General features: G+C 35.1%; 1 protein-coding gene across 1 annotated transcript in view; it reads left to right on the forward strand.

Moving 5' to 3' along the window:
* LOC140158359 (tetratricopeptide repeat protein 37-like) overlaps positions 1 to 21,115 on the forward strand; it is a 149,318-nt gene that overhangs the window by 106,582 nt on the left and 21,621 nt on the right. Inside the window, exons 30-40 of the mRNA XM_072181450.1 lie at positions 12,218 to 12,295; positions 12,860 to 12,987; positions 13,178 to 13,279; positions 13,464 to 13,571; positions 13,756 to 13,863; positions 14,048 to 14,155; positions 14,486 to 14,740; positions 14,925 to 15,032; positions 15,219 to 15,326; positions 15,365 to 15,472; positions 15,657 to 15,764. Of these exons, the coding sequence (XP_072037551.1) occupies positions 12,218 to 12,295; positions 12,860 to 12,987; positions 13,178 to 13,279; positions 13,464 to 13,571; positions 13,756 to 13,863; positions 14,048 to 14,155; positions 14,486 to 14,740; positions 14,925 to 15,032; positions 15,219 to 15,326; positions 15,365 to 15,472; positions 15,657 to 15,764 (1,319 nt within the window). The remainder of the gene's footprint in view (positions 1 to 12,217; positions 12,296 to 12,859; positions 12,988 to 13,177; positions 13,280 to 13,463; positions 13,572 to 13,755; positions 13,864 to 14,047; positions 14,156 to 14,485; positions 14,741 to 14,924; positions 15,033 to 15,218; positions 15,327 to 15,364; positions 15,473 to 15,656; positions 15,765 to 21,115) is intronic.

A 21,115-nucleotide genomic window follows, 5' to 3' on the forward strand; every position in this document is an offset into this window, starting at 1 on the left:
GTGATCCATCTTATCGAAAGGCACCTTAAGGGTCCCTCTGACAAAACTGAGATTTAAACTTGCCCTAGAAAATTCCAAAGCTTTATAATGATACCTTATTTGTGAAAATTGAAGAGATATTCTTGAAGATATCACAAACAATACATTAATTTGCCTGTATCTCAATATAGGCTATGCTGACCTAAATATAGCTTTCATGATGGATCACATATTTGTCATTCATTATAATACATTTATTTTGGACTATGTTAGCAATATAAAACATAATATATATTCTATATAATACTAAGTGAACCTAGGTACAAAACGCAAGTCATCTGGGCTACCTTAGCTTACAGTATTCTGAACATAAAAGTCCATGGTTTATGTCAACAATGTTCACAATTCACTGCAGGTTTGTGAATTATCGCTAACATCTGATAGGTTTGAGTGTTGAATTCTGGTCTATGAAATTGAAGTTGAAATAGTTTTTTGTTGTGTCCCTACATTTGACTCAGACAAGTCAGTAAGTTGCCTTGGTGTGAAGCTCTTCACCCTATCAATGTGGCTGCTGTTAGATTCCTTACTGGCGCATAAACCAAAAGCTTCAAAGAAAGCATTCCTATAGTATCTGCTTCCTGCTCCATACACAAACGGATTGATTGTGGAGTTGATGTATAGGGACAGACGACTGAAGATGATCAGAAGTTGGCGATTGTCTTCCGGTAGAGACCAAACCTTGTTGTCGGACAAGATCTCATGGATGCTGTTCATTCTATATGGGATCTGACAGATGAAAAATAGAATGCCATTTATGATGAGAACACGTGCAATCTGGTTCTTGACTTTGGCAATATGGGTTTTAGATGACTTCATAGTGGTCTTAGTCTGTGTGTTAAGGTTGATCAGAACTTTTACATAGAGAACACAGCTAGCTATGAGTGTAACACAAAACAGGGTGCTGGGGATGAGTTCAGCTATAAGATTTATGATGGTTTGATGATGATGTTTCATCTGGCATATGTATAAAGTCTGTATATACGGCATAGGGACTTCATTGGCATCAAGTTTTCTTGTACAGATATTGATACTGGTTATATCACCCCACGTCAATGTTGATGGAACTGCAAAGGTAAAACCTACTAGCCAAGAAATGATGATGTGTGTTTTTTCGCTCGTCCGAGTTTTGTAAATGCGCGATGTTTCTATGGTTGACATACAGCATAGTAACGCTCCATTGACACAAGAAACACCATTGCAAGTGACACGTAGTAGAAGAGAACACTGGGTAAAAATGCCAGCCAACAGCCTACTTGTGTTTGAATGGCTGCATTCCGAATCGGTGTCATCAAATACACAATCACATACGAAATGGTTGCTTGACTTACAAATAACATATCTGTAATTGCAAGATTTGCAAGATAAATATTAGCTACAGTATGCATTCGTGGTATAGTTACTACAGTGTAAAGAAATGCTAGATTTGCCACATCTCCTATAGACATCAGTGTAGGTAGGATTGCTAATATGCTGACCTGTTCTGTAGAACTCCATTGGAGATCTGTTAAAAGAATTGTGCTGTTGGAAAGATTGCAGTTCTGCATTGATAATGCCATGGCCGCAACTGAAATCCCGATTTTCTAGCTACATGCTTTTATAGTGCCCACTGCAGTCTAGAAATGCAATACAGGAACAATGCTCATATATTTTCCAGCACCCACCAATTTAGCATGATTCCTTTCATTGCACATTTCCATTTTATTTCATAAGACTTCACACACAATACTAAAAATGGAACAATATTCACATCAAAATATAAAATCAAGTGGAGCGTTCACCAACTTTTCATCCATGATGAGATTGATTGAATCAATTTGATCGGCAGAATTTCTATTCAAGAACATGATGGAAGTGATATAAGTTTTTTATTGAGTTCATGCGGAATTATATACAATGTAAATTTTCAGAAATGTAATAGTAATGTCAAAATGTTCATACCATTCTTATTTGTAATTGTAGATGATTTCAAGGAAGTGTGAATGATAAATATTTAAGATGTCACCATTTTTATTCATGTTTAGGAATCCGTAACTAGCAATTGGAATTTTCCTTCCCCTGCGTATCTCTTGTTGCGATATTAGATATTGATCGGATGAAAAGCGTACTTGCGATGTAATTAAGTGGACTGAATAAGCATTACCCAGCATTTATTGCAATTTTTGGCCGGTAATTCACAACATTTCAAGGCAGTCATTGTTTGTACTTCCTCTGTCATTGAGTCTATTATTACATAGGATCTATATGCAATTGGAATGGGAGTAATAAAGTTTAATTTGTGTTATAAGATTGCTGGTTTGGTTGCAGTAGGAGTGAAATATAGGTAATATTCAACCTGATGTTTTTGTGGGATTCATAAGTGTGTTTATAGTGGCTTCCTGTTTGCTATACAGCACCAATTGTGACCAAACACAATGGGGAATCAAGCTCAATCTTTTTGGAGTTGATACAATAGAAATATTAATATTACACTTTTGTATATGAATCAAGGAACAATTTAGCATGAATATTGAAAGTTAATTGATTCAATCCAAAGTAGAAATAAATAATTCAACTTCAGATCAGTGTATAGATTTATATTCAAATTTAAGAAAGAAAGGAAGGAAGAAAGGACGAAAGGAAGGAAGAAAGGACGAAAGGAAGAAAGAAAGAAAAAAAGGAAGAAAAAAAGAAAGAAAAGAAAAGAAAAGAAGTAACACTCAAATAAGAAATATCAATCAGTCTTGCAACATTGAGTTTAATGATTTATACAATTGCCTGTAATAACATTCTTATAACATGCTTATATTGGTGTGGACCTGTATACATAGGGCCAAATGATGTTTTCATATTGATGCACAAATATATTCATGTATGTCTTACTACCAAAACATGAAGAAATTATAAACCATGTAACTTTTGAAAATTAATATTTTAACCAAGCTAGCCAATGGAACTTCGCAATTTGTAAGCATTGATGTTTTCATCCTTTATATCCATTTGCATATGAATATTTTTCCATAGCAATAAGGTGCTCTATAAATTCCAGTTAATCCTGATTATGCCTGTAAATTGTTTTCATGGCAGTGAAATAATGCCACTTGCCCTCACATCTGATATGCACAGTTTATCCCTTACATATCCTGTGTCCTGAATAGCTATTTTATCCCACCAACCCTGTGGTTAAGAGACTAGGAAATAATTCCTAATATCTCATACCTTAGTTTGTATGCATTTATCTAATCCTGCCTCACATGACAAGGCCTATCAGCCCTTAAACCCGACAAAGAGACTGCTCAGTGTAGGAAATTTTTACCCTTTTTTATAAACATGTTTGCAATTGGCTTATAGCCATCACATGCTGACAATACACATAACTGATTGGTTAATCAAAACTAGGCAGGTCATGGTCAGCAATGTTTATTTCGTGATTTACCCATCTATGTATAGAAAACTATGCAGCAGGCGATTTACTTCAGAAAAAGTTCAATATAACTACATTGCACAAAACTAAGTCCATTATCTATACATGTAGTTAATTGGATGTTTATTGACTCTTGTAATAACCCAGCAATGGGTGTATAAACCTGTATAATATATTTTCTATTACAAAATAATAATTGGTGTTCATAAAAGCAGGACTATGAGACAAATATCCCTGACAAAATCTAGCAAGACCAAAATAGCTGTGTAATTTGCCATGGGTAATTTGTTTACTTAATTGATAAGGCATCTTGCATACAATTTTCTTCTTGACAGTTATAGCCAAATTTGACAGTTATAGCCAAATTTGTTTCCTGAAGGTGGCTTAATGAAAAATCCTTTAAAAAAGGAATGGGCGCGCCAATGGGAGCTTTGATGTGGTGTGCTGAAATCCGGAGGGGGGGCACTCCCACTTTGGAGGTAACACGTATGTAGGGCTATTAAGACCCCCCCTTTTCACCATCACTGTCACCCAAAGACCACATTACCAGCACATGTTCTGTCATCCAAAGACCCCATATTTTTCCGGTTTAAAAAAATGGTTTTCCAGAGTCAAGACGCGGGTATCATTATTAAGCCTCATATCACTTATTGTGATATCACTAAAGTGCAGAGTAGGTAAGATATGAATATTAAATGTTAGACCAAAGTAGCTCAAAGTAGGCCTACTATACACCTGGTCCGTGATCTTGTCTTTTTAGAGACAAATTCTTGTTCAGTGTTAGCTTTGGAACTAGCCTGGACACTTGATATGTTTAATGAAGAAGGAGAAGAAATTCTATGATACAATATAATATCCTGACTGCTTGATGCATTTGAGTACTATAAGTTACAAAAAAGTGACTTACTTTGATGTAATGAAGGAGAAGGAACTCTATTTAACACAGGGCTGTGATTTCCCTGGATTTAATTTGTGTTCATGTCATGCTCTACCAATGATTTCAAAATGGATGCAAATTCAATGCATTTTAAAATCATTAATAGAGTATGGCATGAACACAAATTATCAGTTTCTCAGTCGTCAACGTGGACGTTGACTGACTGAGAACAGAAGTCTCAGAACTACACACAAGTATCTGGGATTCAAAGCTGGAAGCTTTGATTAACCAGTTGAAAAGCAAACAATTTCATTCAACTTGGTAATACACCAAACTATAGGCTAACAAAGTAAAATGAGAAATAAGACTAAACATTGTACCATTTTTCGTCTTGGCGAAGCAGTGAGGTCAATTCATCGAGAGAGCATTTGAGTATGCATCTGTGTGCCATCTTCAATAGCGTTTTTACGAACGTTCGCAATTTGAAGCAATGCCAATAATATGTGCACTGACATCACTGCATCATCAAGGTGTAAAATGTCAAAAACTTTTTGTGGTTGTATTGCATTTTATCGAAATAGAATTAGTATTCATTTTAATACTACTACTTGTCTCCTTACTGCCCGTGCAAAGTCCAAAAGCTTCCATAAAAGCTTTTCTGTAGAATGTACTGCCAACAACATAGATGTATGGATTTATGGCTGAATTAAGGTACAGAAATATGCGGCGCACGGTGATCAATGAAGCCCTTTGATCTTCAGGAAGTGACCATACCTGGAGAGTATCTGCCAAGATGTCATGAATGCTATAGAGTCTGTATGGTACCTGACAAGTGAAAAAAGCAATGCCATTAACAATTAGCATCTGAGCAACTTGCTTGCGGACTTTGTCACTGTCGGTAGCATTGGACTGCAAGTTAATTTGAGAGCGTTGACTGAGTGTTTTGAGAACTTTGGCGTACATTAAGCTGCTGCTGATGAGGGCAAGAAGAAATACAATGGTTGCCAGTGCTTCTGATACAAGACTCACCAATGCACGTCCATTTCGAAGCTGACATGTGTAAATAAAGAGAAGATAAGGCTCAAAGATGGGATCATCTTTGAGTGGCTTGACGCAAAATTTGATGATGTTGAAATCACCCCATTTGATTGTAGTGACAGCACCAAACAGCAGTCCAAGCAGTAAGGATATTGCCAACTGTTTTATCGGTCGCGATCTGTCAGTAAATAGCCGATGTTTGAGGGGGTAGCAGATGGCATAGTAGCGTTCCAGCGATAACAGAGTCATCACCACAAGAGACATGAAGTAACAGGTAAAGCTCTGAAGGTAATCCAACCAGCATGATGCTGATGATCTTTGCCAATTACCACGCAGGTCAGGTGATAACAAGTAAGCGTAATTATATGATAAACATACTTTACTGAGGAAGAAGACATCAACAACAGCCATGGTTGCCAGATACAGGTTGGCAACCGTCGCATTCTTGCCACCACGGATAGTAGTGAAGAGAAGCGCAAGATTCCCTGCATCACCAATGATGGTTATTACAGGTATGATCACTAAGATCATGAGCTTCTCAGTTTCAGTCCAGAAAAACGAAGGTCTGAGTTCAATGCTGTTAGCCAATGTACACGTAAAGGGAGTAGAGTTTGTTGAATCCATAACTGGGATACCAACAGCCACCACAGGTCAGAATATCTCAACTTAACTTAAGCAAATGATATGCTTGATGTAGATGCAAGCTCCATACTTATATAGCAAATAGGTCAAATCTTGTCTGAGGAGATACAAGCAATTGCTTTTAATTGAATTTACAGTAAGGAATAAGTAATGTCTTTTATCATATTTCCATCAGCAAACATAACAATTATAGGACTTAATTGATAACCTGAGAAAACATGAATAAAGAAGGCAAGAAAGGCTAGTAAAGGGAAAACTAATATGCTTTGACGTCATTTATGAAGTAAAAACACATATAAGATTTCATAATTTAAATGATGTTTATTCAAGAGTTATGTATGATGCTTCACAAAAACAAGCATTGGTCATCTATGTTTGTGCCATACATCCAGTGTATTGTGTAATACATATTGCTTTAAACAACCAGTATAATTGTGGTTCAGTGACTCTTCCTCAATACATGTGTTGTTTGTTTATTGAAAGAGACCAGAAAGAGGAACCTTATTAACTATGCTTATATTACTACAATCATGTGCATAAAAATATCAAAAAATAAGAAAAGAAAACATTTAAAATGTGATGCATAAAATGACACAAGCTACATGCCTAGGAAAGAATATGTTTGAAGGTCAAATCTATGCTGGAATTTTATTCAAAGGACTGGCCAATCACAATTGTCAAAGTAAGCCATCAAGTTAAATCTTGGTCAACTATAAAGTCTTTTCATTGGGCAGGCTAAGGAGATGTGGAAATCATTTTCAAAATTAAGTGTATCATGAAACGCTGCTAAAATACTGAATGCTTGCCTAACAACATGAAAGGAGAGAAACAACACTGACTATCCAGGATTTGAACACTGGTTTGGTTACCAACTCATTTCAAAAAATAAATTGGTACAAATTGACAACATAAAACTAGATATAAATAGAATATTTAAGTCAATGATGTGTGTGATTGTGTTGCATCTCAACAAATTTGTAATATATACAACCAATGTTTTATTAAATATCACACAACTGAAATGTGAAATGCATTCATCTTACCACACAATAGCATAAGTTTTGTATGCCTTTACCATGCTAGGGATGGTATAATCCTATCCATTGTATAATGTAGTTGATTGTGTTTCCCATTGACTGTTTAGTACTGCAATATATGTGACACATATCAAAAGAAGAATGAAGAAAAACATAAACAGATCTTGACATATATATAATAATAACATTGTCATGGATCAGATAACATTACAGGTACAATTTGACGAGGCACCTAACCCATCAAGATGAAGATATGGTTTCATTTTGTCTGGATATTTGATGTTGATTATTTTACAGTGTCAACAAATCTCCAGCATAGATTTATTGGTTATTTTTTTTTTTAATTAACATTTAACTTGGATATGAACAGCCTTGGTTTTGTTCCCAAGACATTACTTGTTACATGTAGACATTGTATGAAGTAAACAAATTACATTTCATATTTTTATTTTTTTCACGGCAGTGAAATGATGCCACTTGCACCCACATCTCATATGCACAGTTTATCCCTTACATACCCTGTGTCTTGAATATCTATATAGCCCACCAACCATGTGCTTATAAGAGGCTAGGAAATATTTCCTAATATCTCATACCCTAATCTTGCCCAACATGACAACTTACTATTAGCACTTAACCTAGCCAAGAGTCTGTCCAGCGTAGGAATTTTTTAGCCTGTTTTAGAAACATGTTTGTAATTGGCTTATAGCCATCACATGCTGACAATACACATAACTGATTGGTTAATCAAAACTAGCAGGTCGAGGTCAGGCCTCATCACAAAAGGCCTCATCATTCTGTATAGAAAACTATGTAGCATGTTATTTACTTCAGATAAAGTTCAATATAACTACATTGCACAAAACTAAGTCCATTATCTATAGTTAATTGAATGTTTATTGACTCTTGTAATAACCCATGTGTATAAATCTGTATAATATTGACAAAGACAAATATCCCTGACACCCTGACCCTGACAAAAGCTAGCAATGAGTTAATAAAAATTCCTTTAAAAAAGGAATGGGCACCCAATGTAAGCTTGGTCGTGATGTGGTGAATTTCATGGTCTTTATATTTGGTATTATTATCTCTTGCAAACCTGGTGACACCTCATTACAGAAATCAGACCTGTTGATAGGTTGTAAGAGGGGATAGCCTTTTCCAGGCACGAATTGGGCCATATATAAAGAAAGTTTTGCTACTTTGCAACACAATAAAAACCTAAATGCAAAATGAGATCCTGTAGGTGGCTTCCGAGGTGGCTTAAAAAACTAAATGCAAAAAAAAAAATTTAAAAAATATTGTTTTCCAGAGTCAAGACGAGGTATCATTATTAAGCCTCATATCACTTATTTATTGTCGAATAAGTGCAGAGTAGGTTAGATATGAATATTAAATGTTAGATCAAAGTACATGTACTATACACTTGATCCGTGAACTTGTCTTATTTAAAGACAAATTCTTGTTATTTATAATGTTGAAAGTTTTGGATAGGTTTACCAAGTTTGAAAATATTCACAATATTTGCATATTAATAGCAATGCATACCAAATACCAAAATAAAAATAATATAAATATTCTAATATAGGGGCATTGACTAAGCACGCTGGTTTACCCCACTCATACCAGCTGTTCCTAGCCTGAAAGTAGGATTGAGTGCCCAATCTCTGATGATGGTTTAATTAAATCTATCTCTGAGGGAAGCAGGATGGTTGGATCCTTAAAACCCGTTTAACCCACCAGAGTCTGGTATTAAGTCCAGAGACCTCAGAGAATTGATTGATGCCTACCCAAGACAAGGACATATGCAGTTTAAGAAATACTTCCCAAGACACCTTCAAAGAGGTATTATAATGGAGTGCTCATCTGTATAAGGCGCCGAAGGTGACTGCGCTGGTGCTCAACCAAAGGATTACTTCTCTATTCTATTCTATTCTATTCTATTCTATTCTATTCTATTCTATTCTATTCTATTCTATATTATTCATTTAGTACTCTACTGAGAACACTGCACTTTACAATGAAAAACATCCATAGGAATAAAGATGTTTTCAAGATATGCCTGAAACATGACACATACTCTGCTTCACATATTTCCATGGGCATTAATTTCATTAGTTCATTAATGTGACTATTTAATTGAAATAGAACTGGTATTCATCTTAAAAATACTACTGGTCTGCTTACTGCCAATGCAAAGTCCAAAAGCTTCCATGAAAGCTTTTCTGTAGAATGTACTGCCAACAACATAGATGTATGGATTAATGGCAGAATTAAGGTACCCAAATACACGACCCACAATAATCAGTGTTGCCCTTTGATCTTCAGGAAGTGACCATACCTGGAGAGTATCTGCCAAGATGTCATGAATGCTATAGAGTCTGTATGGTACCTGACAAGTGAAAAAGACAATGCCATTAACTATTAGCATCTGAGCAACTTGCTTGTGGACATTGTCATTGCCGGTAGCATTGGACTGCAAGTTAATTTGAGAGCGTTGACTGAGTGTTTTGAGAACTTTGGCATACATCAAGCTGCTGCTGATGAGGGCAAGAAGAAATACAATGGTTGCTGTTGCCTCTGATGCAAGACTTACCAATGCGTGTCCATTTTGAAGCTGACATGTGTAAATAAAGAGAAAGTAAGGCTCAAAGATGGGATCATCGTTGAGTGGCTTGATGCAAAATTTGATGATATTGAAATCGCCCCATTTGATTGTACTGATAGCACCAAACAACAGTCCAAGCAGTAAGGATGTTAACAACTGTTTTATGGTTCGCGATCTTCTAGTGAATAGCCGATGTTTGAGTGGGTAGCAGATGGCATAGTAGCGTTCCAGAGATAACAAAGTGATCACTACAAGGGACATGAAGTAACAGGTAAAACTAAGAAGGTAACCCAACCAGCATGATGCTGATGATCTTTGCCAATTACCACGCAGGTCAGGTGATATCGAGTAAGCATAACTATATGATATACATACATAAGTAAGAAAGATGACATCAACAACAGCCACAGTTGCCAGGTACAGGTTAGCAACCGTACGCATTCTTGCCACACGGATGGTAGTGAAGAGAAACGCAAGATTCCCTGCATCACCAATGATGGTTATTACCGGTATGATCACTAAGATGATGAGCTTCTCAGCTTCAGTCCAGAAAAATGAAAGTCTGAGTTCAATGCTGTTAGCCAATGTACACGTAAAGGGAGTAGAGTTTGATGAATCCATAACTGTTATACCAACAGCAACCACTATAGAATATCTTAATTTCACCAAACCAAATGATGTGCTCTGCATAGATACAAGATCCATTCTTATATAGTAAATAATAATTACGTTTGAGAGATAATAATGTGCTATTAATTTAATTTACAGTAAGGAATAAGTAATGTCTTTTTTCATATTTCCATCAGTAAATTAATTATAGGACTACATTGACAACCTGATAATACAGTAATAAATAGATTGTAAAATATTTGAAAGAAAAACTAATATTGTTTGACATTTACTAAGTAAAAACACATTAGAGATTTCATTAATTTAAGTGGTGTTTCTTCAATAGTCAAGCATCCAAGAAAAAAATCAGTGTGATTTTTGTTATTAAGGTCTAGAATAGGAAAAATAGATAATCTGTTACATGGCATTGTGATTAAGGTCTACACTCTCAGAACATTGGTTAAAAATTTTAACCAACTTGGTTAAAATTTTAACCAACTATGGTGAACAGCCCAACAGTTGGTTATATAGTTAACCAACCTGGGTTGATTAACAATATAACCACAGGTTGGTTAAAAACATTAACCAACTACTGGTTAACATTACGGTAACCAACCAGTTGGGCAAAGCATGTTGGGCAAAATGGGCAAAATATAACCAATAGTTCAATGAGAAGTTCATTACATTGTTCATATTTTAACCAATATGTTGGTTAGTTCAGACTCAGGTTAAATGAGTACACAATGGATTTCAATTGGAGACATTTGAAGGTAGGAAATTATATTATAAAGTATATCATTTTATCGGGTATAACACTTAGTTTAAGGGTGTGTGAGGCCGAGACTGTGAGCAAGACTTATGATGCTTTATCGACAGCTACCACCATAACCGGTAAGTACCGGTTAATTACCGGTTAAGGTGGTAGCTGTCGTCGGAGGCACAGTCTGGCCTCGCACACACTTAAACTAAGTGTTATACCCGATAAAATGATATGCTTTATAATATAATTTCCTACCTTCAAATGTCGCCAACAGATCTTGAAGACCCAATCCACAGCTTTGCAGCAAGCCACTCATCGGCCATCAAAATTATGTGAAAATTACACCCATACTGGCTCATACAGGGTGTCCCTGAAAGAACTGTATCTTCAAAAACTGAATTGTTTGGGTATTTTAACATACAAACTAAACATCTAAATAACCAATGTGGTTGAGGAATATATCAGTTATCACATACTTTTGAGTTTTGACAATTCACGCTCCATTTTTTAAATAAAAGAATTTACAAAACTACCTCATTTTCAGCCCGTTCCATGGAGTCAAATATCTATAGACTCATCATGCACTGATGATGCGCAGTGATTAGCACTCCAAATACAGATCATCAATTGATAAATGAATCTGTGAAGGTTTGAAAGTGAGGGAGTTTCGTAAAATTCTTATATTTCACGAACAGTGTGGTCAATTGTCAAAATTCAAAAAGTATGTGATAGCTGATTTATTTCTCAACCACACCAATTATTTAGTTATGGTTAGTTGTGGCATTAAAATACCCAAACAATAACATTTCCGACGATACAGTTCTTTCAGGGACACCCTGTACCTTGTGCAGGAATGAGCAAATTGTGTATTGAAGCTTGACATAATTTCACTTTCATGCCACTGGTTTCTGCAGGTATGCTTATCTTTTCAGTACAACTATCAATTTTATTTCATTTATTTGTTCTTGGCATTCAAAATTAATTCATTTTTTTTTTTTTTTTTTTAGTTTGTATGGTGTGGTCAATCCTGTTTGGTATTTCATTAAAAAGAAGGATAAGAAGTTCCAGTAACATTTGCTGATCTCAAAAACCCTTGAAAATGCCTTGATTTTCTGCATGTATGGTGTGTGATTTTATTTTGTGTATTTAACAATGATTATATGAAATAATAAATGTTGACTGAATACTCTATGGTTGTATTTTTCAGGGCATCAGACTTGCTACAGGAGACAGGAGGGAAAGATGAGAAGAACTTGGCTTATGCTAATCATGCAAGAACACTATGGTGGGTGTATTGAGGAAAATGTGTCATGAAATAACTTGTATACTTAAATAGCTTTGTTCAATGTTTAGGAGGGAAGGGTGCAAATATGCTGTGCAGGTGCTGTACTCAACCATTCTATATCAAATCCACAATATTGAGTCTTGGCTATTATGAAACCAAATATTGGAAATGTGTGTACTTGACCAGGTTACAGTTCATTAAAGTAAAGTAAAGAAATTAATAAAGTTTCCATATTTGCCATACTTTAGTTGGCGTATAATTGGCAAAAATAAGTAGTCTGTTTATTTCATGAAGTCTCAACTTATGCTCGCATAAATTCACATAAGTGCACCAGTTATGCTATATCATCAATATACAATGTTATGAATCTCTCTTTGAAACTTATTTTGTCTGCTCCAAAATTTCCGCTTGGGTATACCATATCTGATGCAGATATTTCGCTCCAATGTAATACACAACAGAGTACCATCTTCTCTTTTTACCTAAACCTGAATGATTTCTACCAGAATGTATAAACAAACCCTTCGATGAACAATTTGTTTGTTTTCACAATTTGTATTATAGTATGTGTGATCGCCATGAAGAAGCAGTCAAGAAGTACCAATCAATCAGCCCATTAATTGAGTACAGTGACATCCTAGGTCTTGCTGTAGCTTTATACAAGATGGAGGACTTCTCAGCAAGTTATCAAGGTGAGTTAACTATTATAGTATGTGTGATCGCCATGAAGAAGCAGTCAAGAAGTACCAAACAATGAGCCCATTGATTGAGTACAGTGATATCCTAGGTCTTGCTGTAGCTTTATACAGGATGGAGGACTTCTCAGCAAGTTATCAAGGTGAGTTAACTATTACAGTATGTGTGATCGCCATGAATAAGCAGTCAAGAAGTACCAATCAATCAGCCCATTGATTGAGTACAGTGATATCCTAGGTCTTGCTGTAGCTTTATACAAGATGGAGGACTTCTCAGCAAGTTATCAAGGTGAGTTAACTATTATAGTATGTGTGATCGCCATGAAGAAGCAGTCAAGAAGTACCAAACAATCAGCCCATTGATTGAGTACAGTGATATCCTAGGTCTTGCTGTAGCTTTATACAGGATGGAGGACTTCTCAGCAAGTTATCAAGGTGAGTTAACTATTACAGTATGTGTGATCGCCATGAAGAAGCAGTCAAGAAGTACCAATCAATCAGCCCATTGATTGAGTACAGTGATATCCTAGGTCTTGCTGTAGCTTTATACAAGATGGAGGACTTCTCAGCAAGTTATCAAGGTGAGTTAACTATTATAGTATGTGTGATCGCCATGAAGAAGCAGTCAAGAAGTACCAATCAATCAGCCCATTGATTGAGTACAGTGACATCCTAGGTCTTGCTGTAGCTTTATACAAGATGGAAGACTTCTCAGCAAGTTATCAAGGTGAGTTAACTATTATAGTATGTGTGATCGCCATGAAGAAGCAGTCAAGAAGTACCAATCAATCAGCCCATTAATTGAGTACAGTGACATCCTAGGTCTTGCTGTAGCTTTATACAAGATGGAGGACTTCTCAGCAAGTTATCAAGGTGAGTTAACTATTATAGTATGTGTGATCGCCATGAAGAAGCAGTCAAGAAGTACCAATCAATCAGCCCATTGATTGAGTACAGTGATATCCTAGGTCTTGCTGTAGCTTTATACAAGATGGAGGACTTCTCAGCAAGTTATCAAGGTGAGTTAACTATTATAGTATGTGTGATCGCCATGAAGAAGCAGTCAAGAAGTACCAAACAATCAGCCCATTGATTGAGTACAGTGACATCCTAGGTCTTGCTGTAGCTTTATACAAGATGGAGGACTTCTCAGCAAGTTATCAAGGTGAGTTAACTATTATAGTATGTGTGATCGCCATGAAGAAGCAGTCAAGAAGTACCAATCAATCAGCCCATTGATTGAGTACAGTGATATCCTAGGTCTTGCTGTAGCTTTATACAGGATGGAGGACTTCTCAGCAAGTTATCAAGGTGAGTTAACTATTATAGTATGTGTGATCGCCATGAAGAAGCAGTCAAGAAGTACCAATCAATCAGCCCATTAATTGAGTACAGTGATATCCTAGGTCTTGCTGTAGCTTTATACAAGATGGAGGACTTCTCAGCAAGTTATCAAGGTGAGTTAACTATTATAGTATGTGTGATCGCCATGAAGAAGCAGTCAAGAAGTACCAATCAATCAGCCCATTGATTGAGTACAGTGACATCCTAGGTCTTGCTGTAGCTTTATACAAGATGGAGGACTTCTCAGCAAGTTATCAAGGTGAGTTAACTATTATAGTATGTGTGATCGCATACGAAGAAGCAGTCAAGAAGTACCAATCAATCAGCCCATTGATTGAGTACAGTGATATCCTAGGTCTTGCTGTAGCTTTATACAGGATGGAGGACTTCTCAGCAAGTTATCAAGGTGAGTTAACTATTATAGTATGTGTGATCGCCATGAAGAAGCAGTCAAGAAGTACCAATCAATCAGCCCATTGATTGAGTACAGTGATATCCTAGGTCTTGCTGTAGCTTTATACAAGATGGAGGACTTCTCAGCAAGTTATCAAGGTGAGTTAACTATTACAGTATGTGTGATCGCCATGAAGAAGCAGTCAAGAAGTACCAATCAATCAGCCCATTAATTGAGTACAGTGATATCCTAGGTCTTGCTGTAGCTTTATACAAGATGGAGGACTTCTCAGCAAGTTATCAAGGTGAGTTAACTATTATAGTATGTGTGATCGCCATACGAAGAAGCAGTCAAGAAGTACCAATCAATCAGCCCATTAATTGAGTACAGTGACATCCTAGGTCTTGCTGTAGCTTTATACAAGATGGAGGACTTCTCAGCAAGTTATCAAGGTGAGTTAACTATTATAGTATGTGTGATCGCCATGAAGAAGCAGTCAAGAAGTACCAATCAATCAGCCCATTGATTGAGTACAGTGACATCCTAGGTCTTGCTGTAGCTTTATACAAGATGGAGGACTTCTCAGCAAGTTATCAAGGTGAGTTAACTATTATAGTATGTGTGATCGCCATGAAGAAGCAGTCAAGAAGTACCAATCAATCAGCCCATTGATTGAGTACAGTGACATCCTAGGTCTTGCTGTAGCTTTATACAAGATGGAGGACTTCTCAGCAAGTTATCAAGGTGAGTTAACTATTATAGTATGTGTGATCGCCATGAAGAAGCAGTCAAGAAGTACCAATCAATCAGCCCATTGATTGAGTACAGTGATATCCTAGGTCTTGCTGTAGCTTTATACAAGATGGAGGACTTCTCAGCAAGTTATCAAGGTGAGTTAACTATTATAGTATGTGTGATCGCCATGAAGAAGCAGTCAAGAAGTACCAATCAATCAGCCCATTGATTGAGTACAGTGACATCCTAGGTCTTGCTGTAGCTTTATACAAGATGGAGGACTTCTCAGCAAGTTATCAAGGTGAGTTAACTATTATAGTATGTGTGATCGCCATGAAGAAGCAGTCAAGAAGTACCAATCAATCAGCCCATTGATTGAGTACAGTGATATCCTAGGTCTTGCTGTATAGTCCCTCAGCTAGCATCGATTTAATCACCCCTCGGGTTCCAAAATTCTGACAGAGTCTATCTTATTCAGAATTTTCCACAGAATTCAAAAATCAATTTCTTACTCGCCAAAGCGCTGGCCATGGGGGTGAAAATTTCACTTTTTTACCAAAAACCTCCATTTTAATAGGAAAATCCTCAAAATCAGTATTTTGATTATTTCATCAGTATTTGGTAAGCTTTTTGATGTCTTTTTGGTGTCAAATTAAAGCTACGAACTGTTCCTGACAATCAATTTGTAATCTTTTCATATAAGGTAATATTAATGTTGAAAAAAAAAGACAAAATTTGGGCAAAATCATGTTTTTTAATCATTTTTAATACTTTTTGGCTTTTCAAATGTTTTGAAATCTCTAATGTGACTTAAAATACAACTCTGTATGTTTAGCCTAAGAGACAATATTCTTCTGATTACAAAAATGTCTTTTTTTCAAAAAAAAATAGTGAATTTAAAGGTAAGAAATGCATTTTTTACCAAAAAACTCCATTTTAAAGTAAAATTCTAAAAATCAGTATTTTGACCATTTGCTCAGTATTTGGTGAGCTATTGATGTCTTTTTGGTGTCAAATTAAAGCTACGCAACATTTTTCTTGACAATTATTTGTAATATTTTTCACATAAAGTCATTTAATGTTGAAAAAAGACAAAATTTGGGCAAAATTTTTTTTTTTTATAATTTTTATTAATTTTTGTTTTTTCAAATGTTTTCAAATATTTATGTCACTTAAAACACAATTCTGTATAATAAGCCGAAAAGACAATATTGTTCTGATTACAAAAATGTCTTTTTCCCCCAAAAGTAGTGAATTTAAAGGTAAGAAATGCATTTTTACCAAAACCTCCATTTTAAAGTAAAAATTCTAAAATCAGTATTTTGACCATTTGCTCAGTATTTGGTGAGCTATTGATGTCTTTTGGTGTCAAATTAAAGCTACATAACATTCTTTGACAATTTTTTGTAATCTTCTTCACATAAAGTCATTTAATGTTGAAAAAAGACAAAATTTGGGCAAAAATCATGGGTTTTTTTATAATGTTTTATTAATTTTTGGTTTTTCAAATGTTTTGAAATATTTATGTTACTTAAAACACAATTCTGTGTAATAAGCCTAAAAGACAATATTCTGCTGATTACAAAAATATGTCTTTTTCATGAATATAGTAAATATAAATGTGCGAATTGGATTTTTTACCAAAAAACCCCCATTAAAAAAAATTCTAAAAATCGGTATTGTGACCATTTTATCAATATTTGGTGAGCTATTGATGTGTTTTTGATATCAAGTTAAAGCCATGTAACTGCTCATGACAATCAAATGTAATCTCTTTCACACGAAGTACTTCTTATGTTCAAAAATACCAAAGTTGGGCAAAATCATGAATAATAACTTTTGTTTCTTTTTAAATCATTAAATGTTTCAAAAACATTAAAATGTTTTTGAAACATCAAATGTGATTTGAAACATAATTTTGTATGTTTACAGTAAGAGGCATTATTCTTTTGATTGCAAACATATCTTTTTTCATGAAAATAGTGAATGCAAAGTTGAGAAATGCATTGTTTTAAACCAAACACCCTCATTTAAAAGGAAAATGCCCAATATTTATATTTTGACCATTTTTAGGCTATGAAGTAAGCTATTGATGTCTCTTGGTGTCACATGAAAGCCATGTAGTTGTTCCTGGCAATACATTTGTAATATTTTGGATTATGAAGTACTTAATCTAACTACCAAGTTAAAAGTCCATTATACTTTAGAATAATTTAACAAGGGCAAAATAAAAATCAGGGAGTTTACTGCAGAAACCAATTATGAAGTTCACCAACACCAACCCCATATAGGTCAACATTGATGGTGGCCATGATGGGTTATCATTTTAAGTATGGATCTACGTTTAGCTTTGGTCATTCAGTTAGTATGCCTGAGATGAAACCATAAGGGGGTTCTACTAGTTCAGGACCCTATGACGTGCCAGTGGGACCCTGGTACAACATCATGACAGATAGTAAGTGTCACTTATCTGCCTTCAAATCTCTTCATATGACATCTACACTCTCTACCAGCAAGGGAAGATCCGCCAAATGAGCTGCGCTAATATCGTGCAGGGATTGACAGAACACTGGTGCATCAGATGTCATGAATTGGGTGCTGGTCTACAGCTCAGTCACAAAATAGATGCAAGGAGAAGTCTAAACACATTCACAGGACCCCCCCCGTGTAAAACCTAGTCATCACGACTGTAGTATGCTCCAAGGAATAGGAGTACTAGACCAAGTAAAAACCACAATATCAATCTCATTCTTGAATCTGTGATTTCAATGCCAGAATAAGAAGCTTGGACAACCATCTTTCTAATCATCTGGTCATTCGACGCAACCACTTCCATAGAAACACCGACAATGGTGACCGACTGGTCAACGTGTGCCAGGAATACAACCTTAGACCTGCCCATATGAGATTTCTCCAGCCCAGAAACTGTCTTTGGACTTGGTGTCATCCAGCTGGATGGATGCACATGGACCACATTCTATTTTACAGCAAGTTATAGTGTGAGTACTTTTTCATGACAGTTGTTCCTACAATACAGTAGAATTGGATTCACCAATGTGTCATCAGTATCCTATATTTCTTACCAGTCTGCGAACTAGCAAAAGGAAGCCTGCCAAAAGACCCAAGTTCAACTGAATGAAGCTGCAAGAATCTGCTCTGCGGCTTCAAGTTGGAGCTGCCAAACTAATTCTAAGCCCTGGATTTGGATGACACATCATCAACAATCTCTGGCAGGTATGATATCTTTGAAAACGCAATCCGACAAGTGGCAGAGAGAATAGTTGTCAAGCATTCATTTAAGCTGGGTTTCAGACAAGACAATCAAACTGAAATAGAAAGGGATGAGGACAAGAAGAATGAAGAACTTGAACACCTTCCTGAATGAATCCTACAAAGTGGATGAACTTGATGCAATCATCAAACAGATGAAACTGGTAATTTATACACAGCCACCTGTAAAATCAACCAGGCTTTTCATTTCTTGTCGGTATTCACTTTCATGGGTATAAATTCAAATTTGGTGGAGAATCATCATGTGGTTTTAAACTGGTTACGTATTTGAACTGTTCCCAGGGGGGGAGGGGGCACTCATGTATAAAAGTTGTAAGCATCCGCGTAAATTGACTTTAAAAAATGACCCTAGGCTAGGATATTGAAAATGTGTCAAACTAACCCTAAGCGAGGATTTTACTCAAATAAAAACACCCTAAGCGAGGAATTAGTTTGAAATTTGCCCCTAAACAAGGATAGACATTAGTATAAAACCCTAGCGAGGATTGGTTTGAAATGTGCCACACTAAAACAGGATAGACATTGCGTGTAATCGGTATGAGTGTCATTCATCGGCAGGCTTAAAATTAAAATGAACCCCTTATGTTTTCATCTCAGGCATACTAACTGAATGACCAAAGCTAAACGTAGATCCATACTTAAAATGATAACCCATCATGGCCACCATCAATGTTGACCTATGGGGTTGGCGTTGAAGCTCACTGCAATTGGTTTCTACAGTAAACTCCATGATTTTTATTTTGCCCTTGTCAAATTATTCTAAAATATAATGGACTTTTAACTTGGTAGTTAGATTAAGTACTTCATAATCCAAAATATTACGAATGTATTGCCAGGAACAACTATATGGCTTTCATGTGACATCAAGAGACATCAATAGCTTACTTCATAGCCTAAAATGGTCAAAATATAAATATTGGGCATTTTCCTTTTAAATGAGGGTGTTTGGTTTAAAACAATGCATTTCTCACCTTTGCATTCACTATTTTCATGAAAAAGATATGTTTGCAATCAAAAGTATAATGCCTCTTACGGTAAACATATTAAATTATAAAGCTTTCAAATCACATTTAATGTTTTTGAAACATTTAATGTGATTTAAAAAAGAAACAAAAGTTATTATTCATGATTTTGCCCAACTTGGTATTTTTGAACATAAAAAGTACTTCGTGTGAAAGAGATTACATTTGATTGTCATGAGCAGTTACATGGCTTTAACTTGATATCAAAAACACATCAATAGCTCACCAAATATTGATAAAATGGTCACAATACCGATTTTTAGAATTTTTAATGGGGATTTTTGGTAAAAAATCCAATTCGCACATTTATATTTACTATATTCTATAGTCAGCAGAATATTGTCTTTAGGCTTATTATACAGAATCGTGTTTTAAGTAACATAAATATTTCAAAACATTTGAAAAACCAAAAATTAATAAAAAATTATAAAAAACATGATTTTTGCCCAAATTTTGTTTTTTTTCAACATTAAATGACTTTGTGTGAAGAAGATTACAAATAATTGTCAAGAAATGTTATGTAAGCTTTAATTTGACAACAAAAGACATCAATAGCTCACCAAATACTGAGCAAATTGTCAAAATACTGATTTTAGAATTTTACTTTAAATGGAGGTTTTTGGTAAAAAATGCATTTCTTACCTTTAAATTCACTATTTTTTTTTGGGAAAAAGACATTTTTGTAATCAGAACAATATTGTCTTTTAGGCTTATTATACAGAATTGTGTTTTAAGTGACATAAATATTTCAAAACATTTGAAAAACCAAAAATTAATAAAATTATAAAAACATGATTTTTGCCCAAATTTTGTCTTTTTTCAACATTTAATGACTTTATGTTAAAAAGATTACAAACAATTGTCACGAAAATGTTATGTAGCTTTAATTTGACACCAAAAAAGACATCAATAGCTCACCAAATACTGAGCAAATGGTCAAAATACTGATTTTTAGAATTTTACTTTAAAATGGAGGTTTTTGGTAAAAAATGCATTTCTTACCTTTAAATTCACTATTTTTTGAAAAAAGACATTTTGTAATCAGAAGAATATTGTCTCTTAGGCTAAATATACAGAGTTGTATTTTAAGTCACATTAGAGATTTCAAAACATTTGAAAAGCCAAAAGTATTTAAAATGATTAAAAACATGATTTTTGCCCAAATTTTGTCTTTTTTCAACATTAATATTACCTTATATGAAAAAGATTTCAAATTGATTGTCAGGAACAGTTGCGTATTTTTTTGAAAAAAAGACATTTTTGTAATCAGAAGAATATTGTCTCTTAGGCTAAATATACAGAGTTGTATTTTAAGTCACATTAGAGATTTCAAAACATT

This window comes from Amphiura filiformis, chromosome 8 (assembly GCF_039555335.1).
Source record: "Amphiura filiformis chromosome 8, Afil_fr2py, whole genome shotgun sequence".
Lineage (NCBI taxonomy): Eukaryota > Metazoa > Echinodermata > Ophiuroidea > Amphilepidida > Amphiuridae > Amphiura > Amphiura filiformis.